Source organism: Panthera leo, chromosome D3 (genome assembly GCF_018350215.1).
Source record: "Panthera leo isolate Ple1 chromosome D3, P.leo_Ple1_pat1.1, whole genome shotgun sequence".
NCBI lineage: Eukaryota > Metazoa > Chordata > Mammalia > Carnivora > Felidae > Panthera > Panthera leo.
The window spans coordinates 9,823,214-9,847,109 of record NC_056690.1 but is presented as its reverse complement, the minus strand read 5'-3'; the positions used below and the strand labels follow the sequence as shown (position 1 = coordinate 9,847,109).

Below are 23,896 nucleotides of genomic sequence, written 5' to 3'. Positions count from 1 at the left end.
TCCCACGGTCTATCACCTGTAGCTGCCGCTGTGCCTCCTATGGTGAGACAGGAGGAGAAGGGACGGGGAGGAAGAGGGACTCCAAAACCTGAGCTTGCCCTGTGCCGGGGAGCTGCACAAATAACGTTGTGATCTTTCTGTTTGCTTTTAAAGGGTGTCAGACAGTCCTCTCTCCAACTGCTTCTGAACCTGACACTACGTTGACGAAAACCAGTCCCAAGAGTTCCTTAAAAGGAGACAAAGATCCTGGAGAAGAGAGTGAAGCGGTGGATGGCAAGCTGTCTATCTTTATCCACAAGCGGGAAGACCAGTCGTCCCATGAGGTCCTCCAGCCGTTGCTGAGGTAACTGATGATCGTAATAGCTCTGTGTCCTCAGACCCTGTAAGCCCCTTATGTACATCCCCTATCTCCACCCTCTTGACAACCCTAAGAAGCAACCGCTATTCCTGGCATCCCTGTTGTTACAGTGGAGGAACCGAGGCAGAGCTGAGTCACAGACGCAGGCCTCTGACCGCAGAGTACAAGCTGTTATCCGTGACTCGGTACTGTTTCTTCAGACCCAACAGAGAGCAAACGCCCTGTTGAGAATGTATTGTTTGCGCTCGGTGGAGAGCCTGCAGTGTGATTTGGGCTTCGAGAAGGAATGACGCAGGCTGGTTTTAGTTATTGGCATCTTTCAGCCATTGGTCAGTTTAAGGATACCATTGACTGTGAGGTGGAGAAATAAGAGAAACTTTTTAAAACTTTAATTCACCGAAGGTGAATGGTATGATTGCTCGACGGGAAAGTGCAAATATACGTACTGTCCAAAGATTACAGACCCCCGGGGCCCTGTTAGCGGGAGCCCGGGCGATGGGAAGGCCTACCACGGCGCACGAGGGAGTTGAGGACGCCTGTGTATGTCTCAGGCGGAAGACTTTTTTCTCCAGATAAATGATTGGACGATGGTGTCCTCCTCATAATTGGTCCCTTGTCTGCCATCATGGCAGCTGGAAGCACTCCTGGGCTACTGTATGAACCAATAGGGCCGGGCAGGGCCTGCTAGATGCGGAAATCACCAAGAAGCATTCTTGGGCGTTGCAGGATTTTAGAGTGCAAATTTGGTGAAGGAGTGTTCGGAGAGGCAGAGGAAGCTGAGTTGTCAGAAACATCCAGTCATTCGCACCGAGGCATCCAATTCATGCTGCAGTTAAAGTCCCCTCACTTTGGGATTTAGACCACTTCCCGAGCGCCTCCCAGGCCTTCTTGGGATCATAGGTTCGGAGTCTCGATTTTGTTCAGCTCCGACCAGCACTAGGGGGCCCCACGGGCATGCAGTGCCACCTTGACCTTGCCCGTAAGATGGCCCCCTCTCTCTGCCTTCCCTTCTAGTAGCTCCGAAGGACGGCCCTTCCGACTTGGCACTGGCGCCAACATGGAGAAAGTTGTGAAAATGGATCGAGACATGACGAAGGTAAACCCGATACGGAAATATTTGCCCTGACAAGACCCACGATTGAAGGGCACTTACCATGCTTTGGGTTTTCAAGAGACACTTAAAAAAAATAAATAAATAAATAAATTCAAGTTACCACAAGGAGGCAGGGTGAGAAATCGAAGTTACTGGCTTAACTGAAGCTGTTTTCAAGAGAACTAGTTAGAATCAATTTGTCATTAATGTTAAAATATAAAAGAGACCTCTTGGTTTTGACCTAGAAGTTTTTTCTTAGTTCTGTTAAGAAAGTCGTGCAGCCTATGGGCACCTGGGTGGCTCAGTTGCCTAAGTGTCCGACTTCAGCTCAGGTCATGATCTCACAGTCTGTGGGTTCGAGCCCCGCGTTAGACTCTGTGCTGACAGTTCAGAGCCTAGAGCCTGCTTTGGATTCTGTGTCTCCCTGTCTCTACACCTCCCCCACTTGCCCTCTGTCTCTCTCTGTCAAAAATAAACAAACATTAAAAAAAAAGTTTTGCAGCCTAAAACTGCAGGACACCTGGGTGGCTTAGTCAGTTGACCGTCCAACTCTTGATTTTGGCTCTTGATTTTGGCTTGGGTCATGATACCACAAGCATGGGATCGAGCCCCGCATCGGGCTCCATGCTGAGTGTGGAGCCTGCTTACAATTCCGTCTCTCCCTCTGCCCCTCTCACCCGTTGCACACATGCTCTCTCTTGCTCTAAGAGTAAGAAATAAAAAATGAAGTTTTGTAGCCTAATAATACTTTAAAAGGATCACATGTGAAACGTTAAAAGAGTAATAGATAAGAAATAAAGACACATAGCTCATAAAAAATAGAAAAATATGCCCACATTTACAAATTACACAACAAAGGATTAAAAATAGTAATATATCCTTTTTCATCTGTCACACGAAGTTAAGATTGAGAATACCCGTTGCAGTCAAGATGAGAGTAAATAGTCCTTCTCAAGTATCTAGATACAACCATGCTTTTCATGTTCTGTTGATAAGAAAACAAAGTAGAATCTGTGTACCCCTAAATACGGGATTGATTAAACAAATTGTTATGTGTCAATTATACCTCAGTTTTTTTTTTAATTTAAAAATTTAAATTATATGCATACAATGAAATACCATACAACTATATAAAGAGCTGGGTAGATCTGTGTATACTGATATCAAAACACGTGATATTTTTGTTAACTGATAAAAATAAATAGAAAAACTGTGTGAAGTGAGATCCATGATTATGTATGCCAAAATTTGCATGGAAATAGGGGCGCCTGGCTGGCTCAGTTGGTTAAGTGTCCGACTTCAGCTCAGGTCATGATCTCATGGTTCATGGGTTCGAGTCCCGCGTTGGACTCTGTGCTGACCGCGCAGGGCCTGGAGCCTGCTTCGGATTCTGTGTCTCCCTCTCTCTCTGCCCCTCATCACCACTCATGCTCTGTCTCTCCTCTCTCAAAAATGGATAAACATTAAAAAAAAAAAAAAAAAAACTACATGGAAACAAATCTAGAGGACTAACAATTGTGTGACTGGGTGAGGACATGGGATGTTTATGGGAAATTAACTTTCTACACATAGTATTTTGACATGTGAATTTTTAGAAATGAGCCCGGGTTGCCTTGGTAACCGGGAAGCGGGCTTTAACAGGTAAGGAAGCTGAGTGTGGTGACTGTCTCAAACCTCCCTCCAGGGCGGCTGCTGTGAAGTGATTACAGAAGAGGCCGCAGCCGCTCTTCGGAAGGCAACCAAGTGGGCACAGTCTGGCCTCATCGTCAGCGTTGGGCCACCTGTAGAGTCCATCAACCCAGAGACCGTGAGCGGACTGTCCACAGGCGACAAGAAGAAAACCGCCCAGACCTCCATTTGCCGAGAGAGGAACTCGGAGCTCGCAAGGTAGTCTTTCCCTGTCCACGTTTTTTTCAGAGCTACTTTGTAATGGACTTGTGGTTTGGGTTTTTATCGTCTGTCATCCCCTCGACCTGCCAGAAAACGAGGACTGAGGGCTTAAAATACCCAGCCGAGGTTGTGGCGGGTAAATAGGGTGGCACTGCTGGCCAAGTGGGCAGCTATAGCCAGAGGGTTGTATTTCTGAGAAAGGCCACCACCAGGAACACCAGCTACGGCTTTTCTGAGCATTAGTAAACTCAGGTCTTACTGCCTCTGTTTCTTCCAAACGATACTTCCCACCAGCCCAACTGTATACAGTAACCTCTAAGGAGTAGAGAGGAGTGAGTGTTGCCTCCAACAAGTCTGCAAGGTGTTCTATTCTTTCAAGCCAGGAATTAGGCGTCTTCCCTCTGTCCTGACGGTTTACGCGGTTCAAGGTTGAGGTGTGTTGTTTCAGAGGATTCTTCAGCTACCGGAAGGAATATGAATGAAGTGATTTTTCTTTTCCTGATGATAATTTAGCATCTCTTTTTCTCAATGAATCCACTTTTTCCTGTATGATTAGAAAAATTTTCCATCTGATGATAACCCTAAAAGCCCCCCATCTGCATTCTTAACCATCCCTGGGCATTGACCCTTTCCCTCCTGACGCTTGCAGGACTGACCCCGTCCGACCCTTCATCAGCGGGCACGTGGCAAACAGCATGGCCGCAGAGGTGATTGCCTTGCTTCATAGCTTGCTGATGGCACCCGAGTCAAATGCTGCTCAGATATGGACCACGACAGCAGAAAAGGTTAGCACGGTGTCACTGCCTAATCGAGGAAGCGAGGAGGAAGTTTGTGTTCTGTTTCAGCATTTGAATCCTGCCTAGCAAGGGTCCTATTCTAGTAAAGAGAGTTTTCCCAAATTGGCCAGACAGACTGGTTAGCTGTTCTCCCACCCCCACCAACACCACATATTTGCTTTGGTTTAGTGGTTTCACCTCTGTTAATATATGTCCCCTGTCACTGCCAGTTCTAATTTTGCAGAAGACCAGACTGTATTCTCAGGGAAAGAACGGAACTCCTTGTTTCTCTTTGCTTGTGTTTGATTGGTACTGACACTAGGAAATCACACAGCCTTGGTTTATTGGATTTGTTACGTGTATTTACTGAGTCCTGAGGAGGTCCCTGTGATTTATACCCCCAGACTGCTCTATCAGTAATTCATCACTACAAACAGAAGTCTAGTTTCCTAAAATCTGGGGATCTGTAATCAATTCCCATTTTCCCACTGTCATTTTTCAAGTGAGTGCCTTATAGCACGTCCTCAAAGAAAGTGGGTATTGAGATGTAGGCAGTATGCTGTGATGGTTTTCCATCAGGTTAAGATTTTGCTTTCGTTCAGTTAACACAGTGTTTGTCCCATATGCTGAGGTTGTGTGTGTGCAGTCCTAATTCTATAAGGCAGATACGGCATCAGTCAATGGTCCTACCTCGTAGTTACTTCATCCCTCCCATAACCGAAGTTCCTTCGGGACACGGGAGCCAGGCATTGTTACAGACACTTCATCACTCTTAGTATCAAAAATGACTAAAGCTTTAACTCCTACTACATGGCTGCTTTTTCAATGTAGGTTCTGTCTCGTGCACTGATGTACATTCCACAGTTGGGGAAATACGCAGAGAGCATTCTGGAAAACGGCAGCAGCAGTGGCAGGAAACTCGCCAAACTTCAGAGAATCGCCCGCCAGGCTGTCGCGGCACTGTGTGCTCTCGGAGGATTCAAAGAGACCATCAAGATAGGGTCTGAGGTTCAGGTAACCAGCCAGCGTTTCCCAAGTCACTGCATCCATTGATTAATTGATCATCTGTTAGATGGCATCATCCACCCGAATGGACAAAGATCCTTGTTCTTTTGAGCTAAACAAGGAATCTGAGAAACTCACGAATTCTAATCCACACTGTGCTACAGATCACTTAAATATTAGTACAGTGTTATATAATGTTAACTGTAATACTTGTGTCCTATGGTGTCACTAATATTTTAGAGTTGGGAGTTTGAGAGTCTGTCATCTTGTGATGACCTTGACATAGATTTTAGGGCCTATTATTTTAACTCCCATTCAGTGCATGGTACCTGCATTGTAATAAACATGCAGTAATTCCTGCATTCTTGTAATGCCAACTGACAACAGCTGTGAATTTGCTCCTCCCCGCCTGTCGCATGAGAGCGTTACGAACACCATCGCTGCTGGTCGGTAGTTCTAATCCATCGTTGTCTCTAGGTTTTAGGTAGAGGAATATCAGGAAGCATTGGAGTAGTGGCTTCTATCAACGAACAGGAAGGTATAGCTACAGTCAGATTCCCACCCATAGACTGTAGAAAGACTTCGCAAGCGTCAGACACATTGACTATTCCATTGTCTAGACTTTGTGTTCCAAGATCAGAGGTAAGGTGATTTTTAAATGCATTATCACATGTCACTGCAAATGGTAACCATACTGTAATGAGCAATATGCACATTCATAGTGCAGAGGCACAAATACCTGGTGATCTTAAATGCTACTTGGGATGTATATTTATGTATCGGGCATGATTATTTAATAGTAACATTTATGTGAAAATTTCACCTAGGTGACGAGATTCATTTCTTTGGTTAGGAATATTCCACAGTGTGTTGTATTTTTAATTGTTTTGGTCTAGTTTGCTGTTTTCTGTATGGTGATTTTATTTTTTTAACTGAAATTGGGAGAATTAACTCCAGATAATAATGCCCTCATTTCTTATAAACTAACTACTTGAATTTAACTTTCTGCCATGCCCCCCCCCCCCCACCACCATCAGGCACTGCCTCTTCATAAACTGTCCATTACTGAGAAGGTAGTACAGGCAGTCCAGTCCATGTTGCTTCCTCAGGAGGGAAGTCTCTCTATTCATACCTCACTTCCTGCAACAGGAGATGGGTCAGCTCCTGTGATGGCAGTCGTTCGGCTCCTGGCTGAAATAAGAACAAGGTGAGCACCCAGGCCACAGAGGCGGGGCGGGGGGACTCCACTCCCGGCTTAGGGGGTCCACAGGTGAAGTTCATGCCAACGTGAGAACGGAGACCATTGTCTTGAGCTTTGTTGACTACCTTTTTGTCGCATTCCCCAATTTCTGCAAGTTCTGTTGCATTGTGTAATTTCTACACTTTGAAACACTTTAGCTGTTCCCCTAAGAAAATAAGTAAGCAATCAAGATGTGGTCTATGGAAAGTGTGCCTAAGGCTCCACCGCTTTGCTTTGGTAAAAGTACTTTGTTCTGTCCCGGGAATCCTTCTGCCACTCTACCTTGTGTAAATGGATTGGGCTACATTAGCATACATCTGGTCTGTCGCTTTCCAAACCGATGACGAGAAAACTAGGGAACGCCCTCAACTGTTGGTGTAGAAGGAAGAGTAGCATTTTCTTGCGAATGCATTTATTTGGCACAAAACAACGGTAACAAGGTTCTCTTTTGGCGATGGGACTTCTTAGAAGGTTCTAAGATGCATTTTGAAGTAGGTGACAGATCAGCATACAGATTTTCCAAGCGTTTGGGTCCCTCTCGTTCCCAGAACACTAATACTGCCCGAGGAGCACAGATGAGGAAGCATTGTTAAGAGATGATGCTGATTTCTCGCGTGGCACTCTGTGTCTGCATTTAGGAGAGACGGCAACCGCTTTCCCCCTCTCTGTTTGTCGGCAGTGTCAGCAGTTACTGTGGGGCACAAGGAAAGTTAGACCCACTCCAGCTCGGGGGAGCGTGGAAAAAAAAAAAGCAAGAGGGATGGGGAGTGTGAATCTTTTTGTAAATTACGGGACAGAATTGATTGAAATGCTTTTCACAGTTAACTTGTTAGAGAATGAACATTGATGACCTTGAAATATTGTAAATCTTTTAACATTAAGAGCATGCCTGGTCATGGCCCAGCTTTTAGAAGACAGCTTGTTTTGCGAAGAATTCATACAACAGTGTCCCGCAGCTGTTGAAGTGCTCAACCTAGTAGCCCAGGAGTGCAGTGCGGGTAAGTACCTGTGGCTTTCCTTTCCACCCGACTTTATTGAGTTTGTCAGTACATTTCCAATTTGATGATGGAATGCTAACATTTGTGTATACGTGCATGAACTTACACACACGCACGCACACACACACATCAAACTGCTGAGCTCTGCAGACAGCACTTATCACAACTTTTATCTCAGATCTAGAAATGTAAACAGCTTTTACTACATGCAAAGTAGGAAATCAGCATTTAAAAAAAAAAATTTTTTTTTTATGTCTTTATTTTCTTTTTGAGAGCCAGAGAGTGCTAGCAGGGAAGGGGCAGAGAGAGAGGGAGACACAGAATCCAAAGCAGGCTCCAGGCTCTGAGCTGTTGGCACAGAACCTGACACAGGGCTCAAACTCCCGGATGGTGAGATCATGACCTGAGCCCAAGTCAGACGCTTAACCGACTGAGCCACCTAGGTGCCCTGGAAACCAGCATTTTTAAATTTAACTTGAGGACCATGTCAGTGTCCTCCATTAATTTCATTGCATTTGTTTCCTTGCTAGAACTATCTATGAACCCATAAGGCTGCAGATACTTTCTGACCATTGTCACTGGCTACATTTGAATTCAGTCAGGAGTTTGCACTAACATCCATCTGTGTGTGTGTTTGTGTGTGTGTGTGTGTGTTGAAAAGTTTAAACAAACACAAAAATAGGTACACTAGTATAATGAACCCTCAAGTTCAACAGTTACAACTCATAGTCCTGTTTCATATATGCTATACCCTCCTGGATTATATTTTTAGATATCCTTTTACTCTTAAATATTTTAGTATGTGTCCCTAAAAAAGACCAACTTTTTTTTTTTTTTAATGTTTATTTATTTTTGAGAGAGAGAGAGCAAGGATGAGTTGGGGATGGGCAGATAGAGAGGGAGACACAGAATCGGAAGCAGGCTCCAGGCTCTGAGCTGTCAGCACAGAGCCTGACCTGGGGCTCGAACCCACGAACCTCTTTTTTTTTTTTTTTTTTTAAAGTCTATTTATTTTGAGAGAGCAAGCAAGCGCCAGTGGGGGAGAGTCAGAGAGCGAGAGAGAGAGAATCCCAAGCGGGCTTCACACTGTCATCATGCTAGCATGGAGCCTGATGCGGGGCTCAGTCTCATGAACCTTGAGATCATCACCTGAGCCGAAAACCAAGGTTCAGACGCTTAACCGACTGAGCCACCCAGGCACCCCTAAAAAATGACCCTTAAAAAAATAACCACAATACCATTATCACATCTGAAAAATTAACAGTAGTTATTTAATATTATTATCTGGTCAGCACTCAAGTTTCTAATTTTCTCATAAAGTCATACTTCTTTCTGTATTTGTTTGCATCAGGATCCACATAAAATTCTTCCATTGTAACTTCATTGCTATGTCTTTGAATTTCCTTTCAAAATCTAGATTCCCCTCATCATGTTCTTTTTTGCCTTGCAGTTTATTTTTTTGAAGGGTTTCCCACAGTCTGGGTTCTGTGGATTGTATCTGTGTGGTGTCATTTAATGTGTCCTCTTGTCTTCACCGGTCTTGTAATGGGTAGTTGGCCTGGTTGTTTTTAAGGGAAAGCGTGTGGTTTGTCCCCAAGGATATAATTGGACTCCACATGAAATTGTTCCCAGTTAGATTAGCGTCCTCCAGTGCTCTAGAGCTGGCCTTTTCATGAACTGTAACTAATAAATGAGCACCTTTAACTTCCATAATGGTTTTGGTTTTATCCTTCATGTGTGTGAGTCATTTTTATTATCCGTATTATTTACTATTTCTCATTTCTCTGTTGCTTTTTCAGACACTCCCTAATCTCTTTACTGTCCTTATATTTTTGGTTTTTTTCACGTGGCACCAATTTCTGTGGGTTGGTCTCTGCTCTCTTTATTCTGTATGTGTTTTACTCTTCAAATTTTCCTCCTTTTTTAAGGATAGTGCTGTGGAGCCAGTTAATAAACCTCAGAGAGACCCCGAGCATAAGAATAAGGACAGAAGGAAAGGAATTTGCTAGGCTTCTCAGGGGAAATTGCTTGTGACCAAATGTTTGCCCATAACTTGGCTTTGTACTTGAGGTTGGGCCTTAGTTCCCTGCCTCTGCTTTTTAATGTTCTTAGCCTAGGTTGCATCGTAAGACATACATTAGTGATTTTTTAGCAAGCATATACTTGCTCAATAAATCAGTCACTTTTCTGTAGGATTCTGAGTATCCTTTTATACATATTATAGAATAAGGGAGTTTTGATCTGTGAGATTAACTTCGGTACTTAATGTACAAGCTAAGAGTTGTCGTAATTTGGAGCAGTGGTCTCAAATGGTTTTAACAATAACCCACCTAACCCATTTTCCCTAATGGAAAAGAACTCTGTTGCCACAAAGAGTTGGATAGAAATAGGTAGGAAGTACTTATTGCCACAAAAGAGACAACTGTGAGCTTATACACGTCAATTTATATCCGAAAATGGTGTCTTATGTCAAATATAATTGTACTTAATAATTCATTTATTAGGTTACCAGAAAGAGCTCTGAGGTTTAAAGTACATATGAAAGTTTGCTGGCTTCTCAGTCCTTTAACCTTGAATAGTCAACAAACCTACCCTGGACCTGGGTTACTTTGGATTGTAGTTTAGATTACATCTGGGTTACAGTGGATTCTTCTAGCCCACAAGAGAGTCTTAGACTGTCCTTACAACAAATGCTGTTTAATAAATGACTCAAGACGGTGGGTAGAAGGGAAAGAATTCTTCAATTTTTATTTTTTAACGTATCAAGATTTTTTATTTTGTGTATGAAAATGTCATGTGAAATTTATACACACTATCTGAATCTTTCAAATGAAAAAATTTTTTTTCAATGAATTTCTTCCAGTATTTTACTTCATCTGGAATGAAGCAGAAGATTTGGCCATTGTCATGTTGACTTACCCCATCTCAATTTTATAGCTTCCCTAATCCAAGGAAAAGAATACCTAATTCCATTTGGTCTCAGATAGCACTATGCTACAGAGCTTTTTCCCATGAAGAAATATTTCTGTGAAGTTAACTGGATCCCTTGGTTGAAATAGCATAGGAAACATATTGATACTGAAGAAAAAGCATATAGAAAGCCCTAAATTCCCACCTTTTATTCTTGCAGAAGCCAGAACTTCTCAGGTTCAGGTGTGTTTCCTTCTCCCTACCTTGTTAAATCTACACATTCCCTGAGCCAGAGGTTCCCCTCAGACTCTGAAACCTCATACGAATCCCTGGGAAGCAGGTTTAAAATGCTTTCCAAGCTCCACCCAAAAGTCAGAATCATCAGTTGAAGGTGAGCCTGGGCAGTCGTGATGGGAGGGGCCCCCGACCTGCTCTAAGCTTTGCCTGACCCACCTTCAATTTTGTGGCTTCTGCTTGTGGGCATTCCCTCCCTTGCTATCCAGGCCTCTCAGCTCTTTCTCTTAGAGGGACCCCCAGCCTCATGAATACCCCACATTTAAAACCAGTCATTATTTCCTCTAGAGTCAGCTCTCCTTTCTGACTTCCCAGTTTTAGGTCATACTCAGACTATTTTTGAGGCTCAGATATGGAGTCAAATGTGACAGAGCCCTCCTTCCTATCCTTCCATATCCAATCAGTTGCCATGTTCTATTCTTCCTTTGAAATGCTCCTGAGATTTAGCCCTTTCCTCCCCATTTCCATTATCAGCTTCATAAGCCAGGTGCTTTTTCTCTTGTGTTTAGACATGTGTGTTATTCTCCCAACTTTTACTGCTTGCATCTTGCCTTTCCACGTCACAGTTAGCTTCCTGAAGGCCTGCTTTGAGTGGCCCTCAAGAGCATGGAGCTGTCACCGAGAGGCTGGCTTTCCTGAGCATAGTTACCACTGTGAAGTTGTCATTTACAGATTGGAATGAGTTCACAGCCAGTTCTGGCTGTTACTTGTTACTCTGGCTGTAGTACAGTCAGTCTTGCCTTTCCTGAATATGAAGTGTAGAAACTTTTTATTCTCACAGTAGATAGCGTAAAAACTCCTCTTCTGTTAAGCCTATCTCATGGTAGATGTGCCTCACCCCCGCCAGGTAGTTGCCATTCTTCCCCCTAAGAATTGCTTTTCCCTTACCTGATAGGATTCTAGCCATCATCCTTGAAATATCTGCCCGACACTGGCTACTGCTTTATTGTAAGGACATTGTTGCCCACGTCACTCCCTGGATCATCTGGTATTTTGTATATAAATTTGAACAGTAATAATCAGAAAGTGTTTATCAAAGTTAGCTGGGCTCTTTATGACTAGTATACATATGTAACAGACTTCATGAATCTTGTAACTGAATGGTTTCCTCTTTGATTTGTCCCCTGGGAAGCATAGGCCTGAACGTGTGTCCCACTCCAGGTGTAAAGAAAGGACAGGGGCCACACACCCCATGGCCTGGCCTCGCTTCTTCCTCCACTTTAAATCTGTTTGGTCTTTGTCTCCTCTTTCCTGTTGCCTTCTAATCCGTATCATTGGGTCGCATTAGGTGCCAAGTGTCTGTCGGTGAGGTATAAGTCAATAAATTTCTCACCAATATCCTAAACAACCTCTGTGCTTTACTTCCATTGGACTACTTTTTTTAAGGGGGGAAGAGCGCAAGGGGGTGAGCGGCAGAAAGGGGGGGGGATACGGGGACAGAGGATGGGAACCGGGCTCTGTGCTCACATGCTGACAGCAGTGAGCCTGATGTGGGACTCAAACTCACAAACAGTGAGATCATGACCTGAGCTAAAGTCGGACGCTTGACTGACTGAGCCACTCAGGTGCCCCTGGACTACTTTTTGTTTCTCCTAGGACCTCTTTTTTTTTTTTTTTTTTTTTTAATGAGGTATAAGTCACATACCATACAATTTACCATTTTGAAGTGTTAGTGTGTTCACAGAGCTGTGTCTTCATCACTGTCTATTTCCAGAACTTTTTCATCCTCCCACATACAAACTCTTTGCCAATGAAACAGTAACTCCCCTTTTTCCCTCCCCCAGCTCCTGATAATCTCTAATCTACCTTCTGTCTCTATGGATTTACATCTTCTGGGTATTTCACATCAGTGGAATCGTACAATATTTGTCCTTTTTTGGTCCAATTTCCTCCACTTAGCATAATGTTTTCAGGGTTCATCCATGTTGTAGCAGATCTCAGAGGTTCATTACTTTTTATGGCTGAATCCCATTCCATTATGCATAGACCTCATTGATGAATTTACGAATACTTGTGTTTGTACTTTTTGGCTATTATGAATAATGCTGCTGTAAATACGTGTATACGAGAATTTATGTGGATGTATGTTTTTATTTCCCTTGGGCCTGTATAGGGGTGGAATTGCTGGGTGATATAGTAATCCTGCATTTAACTTTTGAGGAAGTGCTTTCTATTTTGAGGAATTGTTTTCCACAGTGGCTGTGCCATTTTCCATTGCCACCAGCATCGTATGGGGGTCCTAATTACTCCACACCCTCACCAACTTTGGTGTTACCTGTCTTTTTGATTAGAGTTCGCCTAGTGGGTGTGAAGTGATATCTCACTGGGGTTTTGATTTGCGTTTTGCTAATGACTGATGATGTTGAACATCTTTTTGTGTACTTTTTGGCCATTTTTCTTCTTTGGAGAAATGTCTGTTTGAATCCTTTGCCCATTTTAATTGGGTTGTCATTTTGTTGTTAAGTTGTAAGAGTTCTTTACAATTTTAGCTCTCTTAGTTCCTGATCAGATATAATAACATAAATCTTTTCTCCCATTCTGTGGGTTGTCTTTTCACTTCATCGGTAGTGTCCTTTGAAACACAAAAGTTTTTCATTTCAGTGAAGTCCACTTTATCTCATTTTTCTTTTGTTGCTTGTGCTTTTGGTGTCCTATCTCAGAAGCTGTGGCCTAATCCAAAGTTGAAGATTTACACCAATATTTTCTTCTAAGAGTTTTACAGTTTTAGCTGTAAGGTTTTTTCAGGTCTTTGATCCATTTTCGCGTTAATTTTTGTGTGTCGAACGAGGTACTCCTAAGACCTCTGACTCCTGACTCTCCAAGACCATTTCCCATATTGCCAGACCACCTGGAATTTCCTTCCTTCTCTGCTTATCGAAACCCTGTCTTTTCTAAGACCGAACTTAATGCTGTCTTTATGAAGCCATCTTGGGTCCTGGAATGAAGTGATCACCCCCTCCTCCCTGCCTGTGTTTGTGCTTAGATCATATCACATACTGCGGCCTTGGACCGTGTTCGTTCTTGTATGTGTAAATGCATGCACACATCTCCTCTGTCCTCCCAGAATGGGAGCTTTGGTTCATGTATCTTCGTATTTTCCAGCATCAGCACTGTGCCTTGCCCATAGATGTTAAATAGATATTAGGTTTGTTTTTTTTTTTTTTTAAGTTTATTGATTTTGAGAGACAGTGCTAGTGGGGGAGGGAGAGCGAGAGAATCCCAAGCAGCCTCTGCACCATCAGTGCAGAGCCGGATGCAGGGCTTGAACTTGTGAACCGTGAGCTCGTGACCTGAGCTGACATTGGATGCTTAACCACCTGAGCCACCCGGGTGCCTCAGATACTAGATTTTTTTATTATTTTTTTATTTTTATTTTTATTTTTTTTACATTTTTATTTATTTTTGATAGGCAGAGAGAGAGAGAGCACAAGTGGGGGAGGGGCAGAGAGAGAGGGAGACACAGAATCGGACGCAGGCTCCAGGCTTTGAGCTGTCAGCACCGAGCCCGACGCGGGCCTCGAACCCACAAACCGTGAGATCATGACCTGAGCCGAAGTCGGACGCTTAACCGACTGAACCACCCAGGTGCCCCGATACTAGATTTTTTTTTTAAAAATAATTTCAATAATGGGAATAGAACTTCCATTTATTGCGTGTTCGCCCTGTGCCGGGGACTTGGCTAAAGGCTGCACTTGTGTCACTTCATTTCATCTTCGTGACGACCTTGTGAGGCACAGGTGCCATTGTTAACCCCCATTATCAGAAGTGAGATGGTACATATCTGAGTGATGAAGCCAGATTCTGGATCCAGGCAGCTCAACTTCAGAGCACGTGCACTTTGGCCACCTTGCTGTGCTGCTGAGCTGTGTGTCGTAGACAAAGCTGTCTCAGGATATTTGCTCTTCTGTAAGAATTTTGAGTGATCTCAGAAGCCGCGTATCACCTTAGCCCTGCTCCAGAAGGGTTGGCACTGTCTTGGGGGCTGTGGGACTTATTTTCACGTATGCGGTGGATTCCCCTCCAGGAGAGCGACTGGCAGTTGTGGAGGTACAGTGTGAACGGCTGCGGATGCTCTACCGGGACTGCGCTCGGCCCCCACCGCCTCCACTGCAGGCCGACCGGAGACAGGTGAGCCCCGTGCCGTGCGCGGCCACAGCGCACCGCGTTAAAGGATGCCGACCGGCACGTTAGTAACCTTTAGAACGAGCGTTCACAAAGCCCTTTGGAGGGACGCACTCCGTGATGACGTGCTGTCATCTTTGAATGTCCGAGCACATTGATTTGACATCCTGAGTCTTGAAAGATCGTGGCAAAGGAGCAGAACTCCATTTGTAAATAACTTCTTAAGGTATCAATAACAGAAGAAAAGCTTTTTTCAAAACTTTAGTTATATAGTCTGTCTTACAGAGGAATAAGCATATGTATGTAGAGAGAGGCTGAGAGGTGATTAAAAAGCAAAAGTGGTGAAGTGTTGAGAGTTGATACCTCTGTGAATGTTCTTAGCTTATTCGTAATAGCCCCAAAATGGAAACAACCCAAACGTTTATCACCTGATGAACCAAGATGCCTTCATCGTGTATGCATATCGGGTATATGCGATGGAATGTTATTCAGCCTTGAAACGTAATGAAGTAGTAACACATGCCACAATGGGAAGAAACCTGAAATCATGCCAAGCCAAAGAAGCCAGCCACAAAAGACCACGTGCTACGGGATGTCCTGTGTATGAAGTGTCCAGAACAGGCAGATCTAGAGACAGCAGATGGGCGATGCCAGGGGCTGTGGGGGAAGGGGTACGAGGAGGGACTGCTAGTGGCTAGGGGCTTTAGGGGGACAAAAACACTAAAAAGTTGATGGCGGTGACGGTTGCTCGACTCCAGTAGACTAGAAACCACTGAATCGTATGTACACTTTAAGCAGGTGAATTATATGTTACGTGACTTATATCTCGAAAAATCGGTGCATCTAGGTAAGAGTGTACAAAAATTGCTGTTGTGATTTTTCTGTAGATTTGAAATTATTTCAAAATAAAAAATTAGAAACATACAGAAGACGAAGCGTCCCCTGAAATCTCAACATCTGGTTAACATTGTCACGATAGCCACGGGATGTGTCCCCTGTACTTTTTCGTGACCACGGGGCTGTGCTGCGCATACCGTCTTACCATCTAACTTTTCTCCCTCAGTAACTCCATAGTCCAGCATACACTTGTGCCTCAGTTTCCCCATGCAGGCTTTTCTTGTTGCCCTGAATTGTCTCTACTTTCCACCACAGTGATTTGATGAACGACACTGGAGCTAATCACTGTATGCATCTTTCAGCCCTTTCCTTAGGATAAAAACAAAACTCACAGGTTAAAAAAATGTGCTTTTGTCAACAGAGTAGCATGAAGTTTAGGACTAGATTTATTAAAAGTTATGAAAGAAAAAGACAGTTTTTTCAAAAAAAGCAAATGTAATATTACTTCTTGGCTTTGAGCTGAATAGCAAATCACAGGGATAAAAATTGTGACCACTGATGGGTCTGCAGCTTGGTGTGTAATCGCACAAGCAGGAAGACAGGGCAGGGGTGAGGGCCTGCACGCGTCTGTGGAAGGAGAAGGAGAGATGTAGGAATGAAAACCTCATTTTTCATCACAGAAGCGATATCCTGAAGGGAATTAAAAATGGCATTCTAAGCATAGAAGGAGAAGAGAGGTAAGTTTCAGAGTGAACCGTTAAAGAGCTGCAAGAGTGATGGTTTCTAGAGAACAGCGCCGGGCATAGCAATGGAGACTGCCTTTCTTTTTAAATAAAGAGAAGTTTTCCTTTGGAAAAACAAGCTACGTTCTTAAAAGATGTACCTATATTATAATGCCACTAAGTAAAAACTTTTCTTCGTTGAGGGGGTACAAAGATTTGTGTTTGCAGTTGTATTGAATGAGACGCTTTCCCCCGTCACAGCCCAAAGAGATCACTTGGAGCCCCTCGAGAGTGTTCCCGCCTGTCCGAGCCTGCATGTTCTCGTCGCGCCTGACTTCTGTCACCTTCCTGGCTGACCCCAGCGCTGGGGGCGGTCTGCCCCGGGGCACATTTATCTATGCCACCTCACCACTGCCAGTGCAGGTGAGAAGTCACACGGTCTCTCGCCTCTTCCCTTCATATTTGAAAGAAAAAGCAAGTTCCAGGAACGCAAGTTGAGCCCTCTGATTGCCTGCCCGCTTCTGGTGTTTCCTCAGGCCCCATCTTTTTACTGGGAAATTGAAATTGTTTCCTATGGAGATACTGATGACGACACGGGACCAATAGTTTCCTTTGGCTTTGCCACAGAAGCAGAGAAACGAGATGGGGCTTGGACCAATCCAGTAGGGACTTGTCTTTTCCATAAGTAAGTGGCTACTATTGCTGTTATTTAAAAAAAAAAAAAAAAAAAAAAAAGTAGTGGGTGTGGGTGTTTAATACTGAAATGATATCCTTGTAATCTCAATCTCCAAAAGTGTATAAAATACCAGTTGGAAGTATATTCAAATTGAGGGAAAGAGAACAGCTCTTAGGAGTTCTCTTCGAATTACTCTGATGCCGCCGAAGCCCCTGGGCGCGTTCGTGACTCAGCCGCCTCTGTGTTGGCCGGGGAGCCTTGTCTTTGACTTTCCTTCGCTGTCTTTCATAGCAACGGCCGAGCGGTGCACTACAATGGCTCCAGTTTATTGCAGTGGAAGAGCGTGCGCTTGGATGTGACTCTCTCTCCTGGTGAGTGAAGCAGGAGCCTTTTGTTTTTGTTTTTTTTACACTGCGTATTTCTGCTATTCCCTGGTTTTGTCTAAATTAATGTAGCAACTGGAATGGGCAGTTGGTTAGTGAAAGCCAAGTACTTGTCATTGCTGTCTGCTAGCGTGTGCCCAACCGCTCATTTCGTGAGGCCGTTTTCATTGAGGAGCCTCCACCTGCTGAGGCAGGAGTCACATCCACTTTTCATTCGTGTCCATCTGTCCATCGTTGGCACAACCTGAGGTTTTGCTTCTGTTTGAAGTTTGGTCTCTTGGCAGCTTTTCACTGATGTGCAGATAAATAGGCTAAAAAAATAAAAAAGGAGGGAGCTCTACCACTAGCCCCGAGGCACTTGGAAAATGCACTATCGGTAGATAACGTGCCGTAGACTTTGTTCTCGGGAGCCTAACGTCAGGTCCCGCTTCGGCAAACCTGCCCGGATGTTTCGGTTACGTAGTCGATTCAATTAAAAAAAAAAAAGATTTTCCTCTTCTTTTTAGCCACCATATAAGTCACTTGCTCTGTGTGGATGAATTGGGATCAATCCTGCCTGATCCAGCAGAGGAACAAAATGTAGGCACTGTCCTCTTGCCGTTAGGAGCCCCCCAAACAGGGGCATCAAGGTGGCCCAGTCAGTTAAGCGTCTGACTCTGGCTCAAGTCATGATCCCGAGGTTCATGGGTTGGAGCCTGCTTCAGATTCTGTGTCTCCATCTCTCTCTGCCCTTCCCCTGCTTGTGCGCGCGCGCTCTCTCTCTCTCTCTCTCTCTCTCTCTCTCTCTCACTCTCTCACTCTCTCACTCTCTCACTCACTCACTCAAAATAAACAAACACTTGGAAAAAAGAAGCCCCAGATGTGTTGGCTACATGGTTTTGGACAGTGCATCTTAGTATCAATGAAGCCGAAATCACTGTACGTGGTCGATGGTCTGGGCTGCTCAAATGGGGAAGAGTAAGTCACTCCATCCACCAGATAACCTCGTATAGCTGACTGGGGGTAATTTTGCCATCACTTAACTTGGGGAGCTGGTTGTTAAGTTGCACCTTCCAGGGGGCATAGCATTTTCGGGTATGGTCAAGTTACGACTTGGAGATAACTTCCGGGCAGTTACTTGTCTCTTTCTGGAGCAGACCTCTGACATTTCAACTGAGTATTCAAGTGTTTTAAGCACAAAGGAGGGTTTGGGGAGAACGTGGGAGCCATAGATAGTCAGGATTTTTATTTGTCACTTTCATTTGTTTTGTTGGGTCCCATTTTAGTTGTTGAGAACTTTTGGACTTGGACCTCATGTAAACATGCTACCTTCTCAGAGAAATATGTCTGGGTAGGAATCGAGAATTCACTTTTTTACAACAGAATCTCAACTGGGTGCCTGGGTGGCTCACTAGGTTAAGCGTCTGTTTATATTTTTAAGACCATATCTAAATCTTTCACAAATTCACTTTATGCCATAAGTAATTCTCTATGTGTCAGTAGAAGAAAACTTACATTCCTCTGTTAAAAAAAAAAAAAAAAATCGTACCAAATGCTTTCCCTTTTTGTCTTGGCTACCAGGAAAATAAAGGCTAAATTTAATATGTAATTGTGGGAATTGATTTAGACACTAGTTATTTTCTTCTGATAGTTTTGATTTTTCCTTTTAAAATTATTTCTGTTGTGTTACTTTATAGTAAGTACAATATGTAACTCCGTGCCTTTTTCAGCTGTAACTAATGGCATAAACAAAGCTAGTCCGAGATAATGTGGCCTGATCACCCTTTATTTATAATCAGTAAAAGGGAAAACAAGATGTTTCCTTCCTGTTCTCTGCCATAGGTGATGTGGCAGGAATTGGCTGGGAGAGAACCGAGGGGACGCCACCTCCTCCGGGGCAGCCAGCCAAGGGCCGGGTGTACTTCACATACTGCGGGCAGCGCCTGTCCCCGTATCTCGAAGACGTCTCTGGTGGGATGTGGCCTGTGGTTCACATTCAGAAGAAGGCAGGTTATCTTACTGGGAAGGAAAACCGTTCTCCTTAGTAATTTGGGCCGTGCTCCATCACGCCGGGGAGGGCAATCTCCTTGACGGAATCCACCATTCAGTTGCTGATCTCATCCAGAGGCACCCTCCCAGACACCCCCATAATAATGTTGAGTCTGGCACCCCGCGGCCAGTCAAGCTGACGATTCAATTAACCATCACAGTACGACTGCAGATCGTAGACTTAGGGAGCAAATGTGACCCTGAAGAAGCAATGCCTGAGCCAGGTCTAGGCTAATTAACTGGTCTTAACTTGGCAAAGTTGGAGGGAAACAATGTCCCCAGTGAAGGGAGCAGCTTGTGCGGTGGCATCAGACGGAAGGGAACAGTGCTGGGAACAGGGAAGGTCGCTGTCTGAGCAGCAACGAGCGGGAGAGTGAGGTGTGGGAGGGCGGGCGCACCGGCCTGGGCAGAGCTTGGTCTCCGCTCCAGTGCACGTGGTCACGCCGGCCCCTCTGCCTCGCCCCACATGCTCTCCCAGAGCCAGGGCCATTCTTCTGATGACCTTCACCTTGGAGTGTTAAATGCATAAAATAAATCAACAACCCTAGCTCCTTTCAAATCCTTTATTTGACCTCCTTCCCAGAACACCAAGACTCGCGCTAACTTTGGCTCCCGCCCATTCGCCTACGCGGAAGGGCAGGCCCACCGCAACGCCGCAGACCTGTGCACCGATCTGGCAGAAGAGATCAGCGCGAACTTTGAGGCCCTGCCCTTTGCCATGGCATCTGACAGTGACAACGACGCTGGCACCAGTATTGCGTCAGACCCCGGCACTCACGGGCCGCCGTGCCGCATTGCTGCTGTGGCCACTGCTCAGCAACGTAAGCCGTCTCCTCCCAGGGCCCCACTGCTTCCTGGGAGTACAGATGCTGCTAATTCATAAATTCTCACTTGGGCAAGCTCTGGTGCCCGTCGGATATGGGGCGATGGGCCCAGTGATATAAAATGGGCAGCAGGAGCAGCATGGGAGACTAGAAAGCACATTCCCACATACGGGAAGCCTGCCATGACTCCGTGCTGGCAGAATATTGCCACCTGGAAACGCAAGCCTGAAAGATTGTCCACTTTTTGTAAGACAGCTAAAAACCCTAGAATTTTAGGGGTGCCTGGGTGGCTCGGTTAGTTGTCTGACTTTGACTCAGGTCATGATCTCACAGTTTGAGTTCGATCCCCGCATCTGGCTCTCTGCTGTCGGTACAAGCCCACTTTTGATCCTTTGTCCCCCCCCTCTCTCTGCCCCTCCTCCTCTCTTTCCTCTTTCTCTCTCTCGAAAATAAACATTAAAAAACCTCAGAATTTTATTTGAAATCTTTTATCTTTTGTTTTAAAACTGAGGCCATCAAAGACTAATAAAACACTAATTGTGGAATCTATGTGGTGGGTATTAGATGTACACTAAAAAACTTTCCTGATTATTTGAAAAACTTCATAATCAAATAAAACCGAGCTTCCTGAACTAACGGTATCTGCAGACTGTATCTGGCCCTTGGGATACGGGTTTGCAAACTGCTTTAAGACTATTTACTTCTTTCTCATGACGAAGAACTTTCCAAATTCTTCTCCGAATTGAATGAATTATACCCATAAAAACGATCTTAGGATTCAGGATAACGGTACATGATTTGTTATTCCTTGGCTTTGTGTTTCGAAATCCCTCCCTAGTGCTGCGAGTCCTTCATGCAAATGAAGATACTGTGGTTTGTCTGAGGGGCAGAAGTTCGTGATTTTTCCAGCCTGCTCTTCCTCAGAATTCACTGTCACTGTGCTCTGTTACAGAATACGATAGTGACACTTCCTGTCATTATAAAGTAGAACTCAGCTATGAGAATTTCATCACCTCTGGCCCAGACCCCCACCCGCCTCCCATTGCGGATGACGAAAGTGATGATGAGGACGATGACGACGTCCCACAGGTGCGAGGCCCGTGGCCCTTGACCAGGACAGGCCCGCCGGGAACAATTTTGATGTGAGGGTACAAGGCCGGAGCGGTTACACTTCCCGCTGCGTCCCTGTGTTTGAGCAGTGGCTCTGGAGCATTCACCTTGCAAACCATGTATTGGTAGCGAAGCCTTTTGGGCTCGTTTGCCCAGTACTCCTCTGGGTGTGGGAGAAATGAGGTACCTTGATGCCGCAGTGAGGTCGGGGATCGCATGGTGCTCATTAGGCTTTAGAGGGAAGGGAAGGGCTTGCTGCATGCAGTCTGGCTGTTTTCTCCCCTGGCATCTGAGGGGGTGTTTCTGCGACTGGCCTCAGAGTTGGGTGAGAGCTGTGCATCCGGGAGGGGGCTGGCGCCCACCCGAGCTACTCCTCTTCTGTTGATGCGTTTGCCTTCTCCTTCCAGGAGGACCACTACGCCCTGCTGGTGAAAGCCTGGGAGACCAAGGTGTTTCCTACTATCCGAAGACGCTTCCGCAATGAGGCGGAGCGGAAGTCGGGCCTGGACCAGATAAAGGGTGCCTTGCAACTAGGTCTGGTGCTTTACGCTTTCCTCGGGAGCCACTTCGTGACTTGAAGAGACGTGCTTAGATGAAAGTAGATGTAAATCAGGAAAGGGGGGCTCGCCTGAAGTCAGGCCAGACCTAACCGGGTCCTCTACCCGTGCCTTTACTGAACTCTGCGGTCGCCGGCTTTCCTTGCCAGGCTTTTCTTTGCTTGTCCACGTAACTCTGTATGTGGGGGTGTCGATAGGCCGCTGAAATGGAAGTGAAACGGTCATACCGGGAAGTTGATGGCCAAGTGATGTGGGCTCCCCAGGCGTAGCCATGCCATTTACTGTCCCTACGACCTTAGCAAAGCTACTTCACCTTTCTGAGCTTTCCTCACCTTTGAAAGGGAACCAGTGATGGTACCCACCTCATCTGTGTATGAGACTTAACTGCCTTATACAGATAAAGCTCCTCCAAAAGCCACGTCCAGAACATAGGAAGCATTCGGTTCATATGGTTCCAGATGCCACCGTGATGGTGGCAATGGGCATTTTTCTCCCGCTGGCACAGTTCATCCAGCAAAGAATAATGCAGAGCTTGACCCCAGACAGTGAGTCTTGAGTACAGGTAGCTAATTTCTCTTCAGTTTTCCTCGTCTTGTGAAATACCTGCTTTTTTCCCCCAACATGGAGGCCCTGGGGTGGGGGGGGGGGGGGGAATGTAAGAAGTTTCATTTTTGTCCTATGTGAGCAGCTTTGCTCCTTTTTCAACTTGTTCTGAGACTAGGACCCAATAAAGATACCCACCCCCCCACCCCCACCCCAACCAAGACCTTTATTTTTTGGCCAGTTTATATGCTGAGTCCCAGATTTCCAGTGATTTCTTTTTTCCCATATTGGCACCAGGACTAATCAGTTATGTGTACAGCTGTGGCTTTGTTTTTATTTACTTATTTCCTTAATGCTTTCTATCCCCAAAGCTAAGATCTTGTTTAAACATAACCTTAGCCATACCTCCTGTGACCTGGTGGGATTGCTGCCGACCCAATTCCAGGGCAGATAGTATTCTCCTCTTCTGTCAAGAGTTTCAGGCAGAGGGAGCAACATTAGGAAAGATGCTCAGTGGGGGTGAGCTTGGGTGATTGGGGGACCAGCAAAAAGGCCAGGCAGCAGGTGTGGCCGAAGAGGAGAGCACAAGGGAGGGGCAGGGACAAGCGTTGGGTGCATGAGGACTGTGGATTTTATTCTGTGTGAGACAGAAGCTATTGGGAGGTGGTGAGCAAAGGAGCCACGTAATGCGATGTAGTAGATCCCCGAGATAAGAAGAGAGTTTTTCTTCCCCATTCATTCTCAACATCTGAGCGAAATGCCCTTTTGTGTTCTGCCAGAGTGCAGAACAGATCTTCTGCTCAGACAGCTCGATGCCAGATTTCGTCGCTGCCCACCTTGAAGCACGTGTGCAGCCATTCAGAGGTGGGAGGGCTTTATTCTAGTGGCTTTTATTCGGCCATTAATTCATCACTTACCCATGCCAACATTCAGCAAGCGACTCCCAGGCATCGGGCCCCTGGCTTGGGGAATCAAGAGAGCCTCTGGGAATAAGACGGAGAGGGTCCCCTCTCTCACCGCGTATATCCCAGGGGGCAGCAGCAGACGACATGCGGTCAGGGCTGGGCGGTAGATCAGGAGGCCCCAGCATGTGTAGGTAGGGCAGCCCGATGCAGCGTGGCTTCTCTACCTGGTGTTTAAGCGGAGATCTGGAGCTAACTCGCCACCAGCAGCCTTACCGTGAAAGACGTGAAGCGCCGTTTGGCGGGGGTGGGGGGCTGGTACTTCCTGCCGTTGGGAGAGTAAGAAAGGGGGAAAGAATTCACAGTATGCAAATGGAAAGCTCTTATGTATGATCATTGGTTGCTGTGCCTTTATTTTGACGAGGTTCTGCTTCAACTTGGGTACCTTTTCTTTCGCCCTTTGGTGCTGGAGTCATCCTTGGTGTCTGTGGCCGAGTGTGCCTCCTCCTCCTCCGCTCCCAGTTCGGTTAGGGGGAAGTATAGACAGCACAGCAGAAAATGTGATCATCCAAAGGCGGCCTCTGGACCAGAGGCAGACTGATGGCTCCCCCAGAAGTACCTCTGGCTC

General features: G+C 45.4%; 2 protein-coding genes across 8 annotated transcripts in view; one reads left to right on the top strand and one right to left on the bottom strand.

Moving 5' to 3' along the window:
* LOC122204271 (60S ribosomal protein L6-like) overlaps nucleotides 1–23,896 on the bottom strand; it is a 738,693-nt gene that overhangs the window by 144,051 nt on the left and 570,746 nt on the right. The window lies entirely within an intron of this gene.
* Nucleotides 1–23,896, top strand: part of HECTD4 (HECT domain E3 ubiquitin protein ligase 4) — a 190,776-nt gene that overhangs the window by 129,627 nt on the left and 37,253 nt on the right. For all 7 annotated transcript variants that reach the window (XM_042911721.1, XM_042911718.1, XM_042911719.1 and 4 more), the window contains 16 exons: nucleotides 154–343; nucleotides 1,373–1,454; nucleotides 3,136–3,338; nucleotides 3,991–4,126; nucleotides 4,949–5,131; nucleotides 5,600–5,764; nucleotides 6,160–6,329; nucleotides 7,245–7,360; nucleotides 14,589–14,692; nucleotides 16,507–16,668; nucleotides 16,782–16,930; nucleotides 17,213–17,292; nucleotides 19,126–19,289; nucleotides 19,916–20,153; nucleotides 21,109–21,245; nucleotides 21,674–21,800. In XM_042911721.1, coding sequence (XP_042767655.1) covers nucleotides 154–343; nucleotides 1,373–1,454; nucleotides 3,136–3,338; nucleotides 3,991–4,126; nucleotides 4,949–5,131; nucleotides 5,600–5,764; nucleotides 6,160–6,329; nucleotides 7,245–7,360; nucleotides 14,589–14,692; nucleotides 16,507–16,668; nucleotides 16,782–16,930; nucleotides 17,213–17,292; nucleotides 19,126–19,289; nucleotides 19,916–20,153; nucleotides 21,109–21,245; nucleotides 21,674–21,800 — 2,406 coding nt within the window. The remainder of the gene's footprint in view (nucleotides 1–153; nucleotides 344–1,372; nucleotides 1,455–3,135; nucleotides 3,339–3,990; nucleotides 4,127–4,948; nucleotides 5,132–5,599; nucleotides 5,765–6,159; nucleotides 6,330–7,244; nucleotides 7,361–14,588; nucleotides 14,693–16,506; nucleotides 16,669–16,781; nucleotides 16,931–17,212; nucleotides 17,293–19,125; nucleotides 19,290–19,915; nucleotides 20,154–21,108; nucleotides 21,246–21,673; nucleotides 21,801–23,896) is intronic.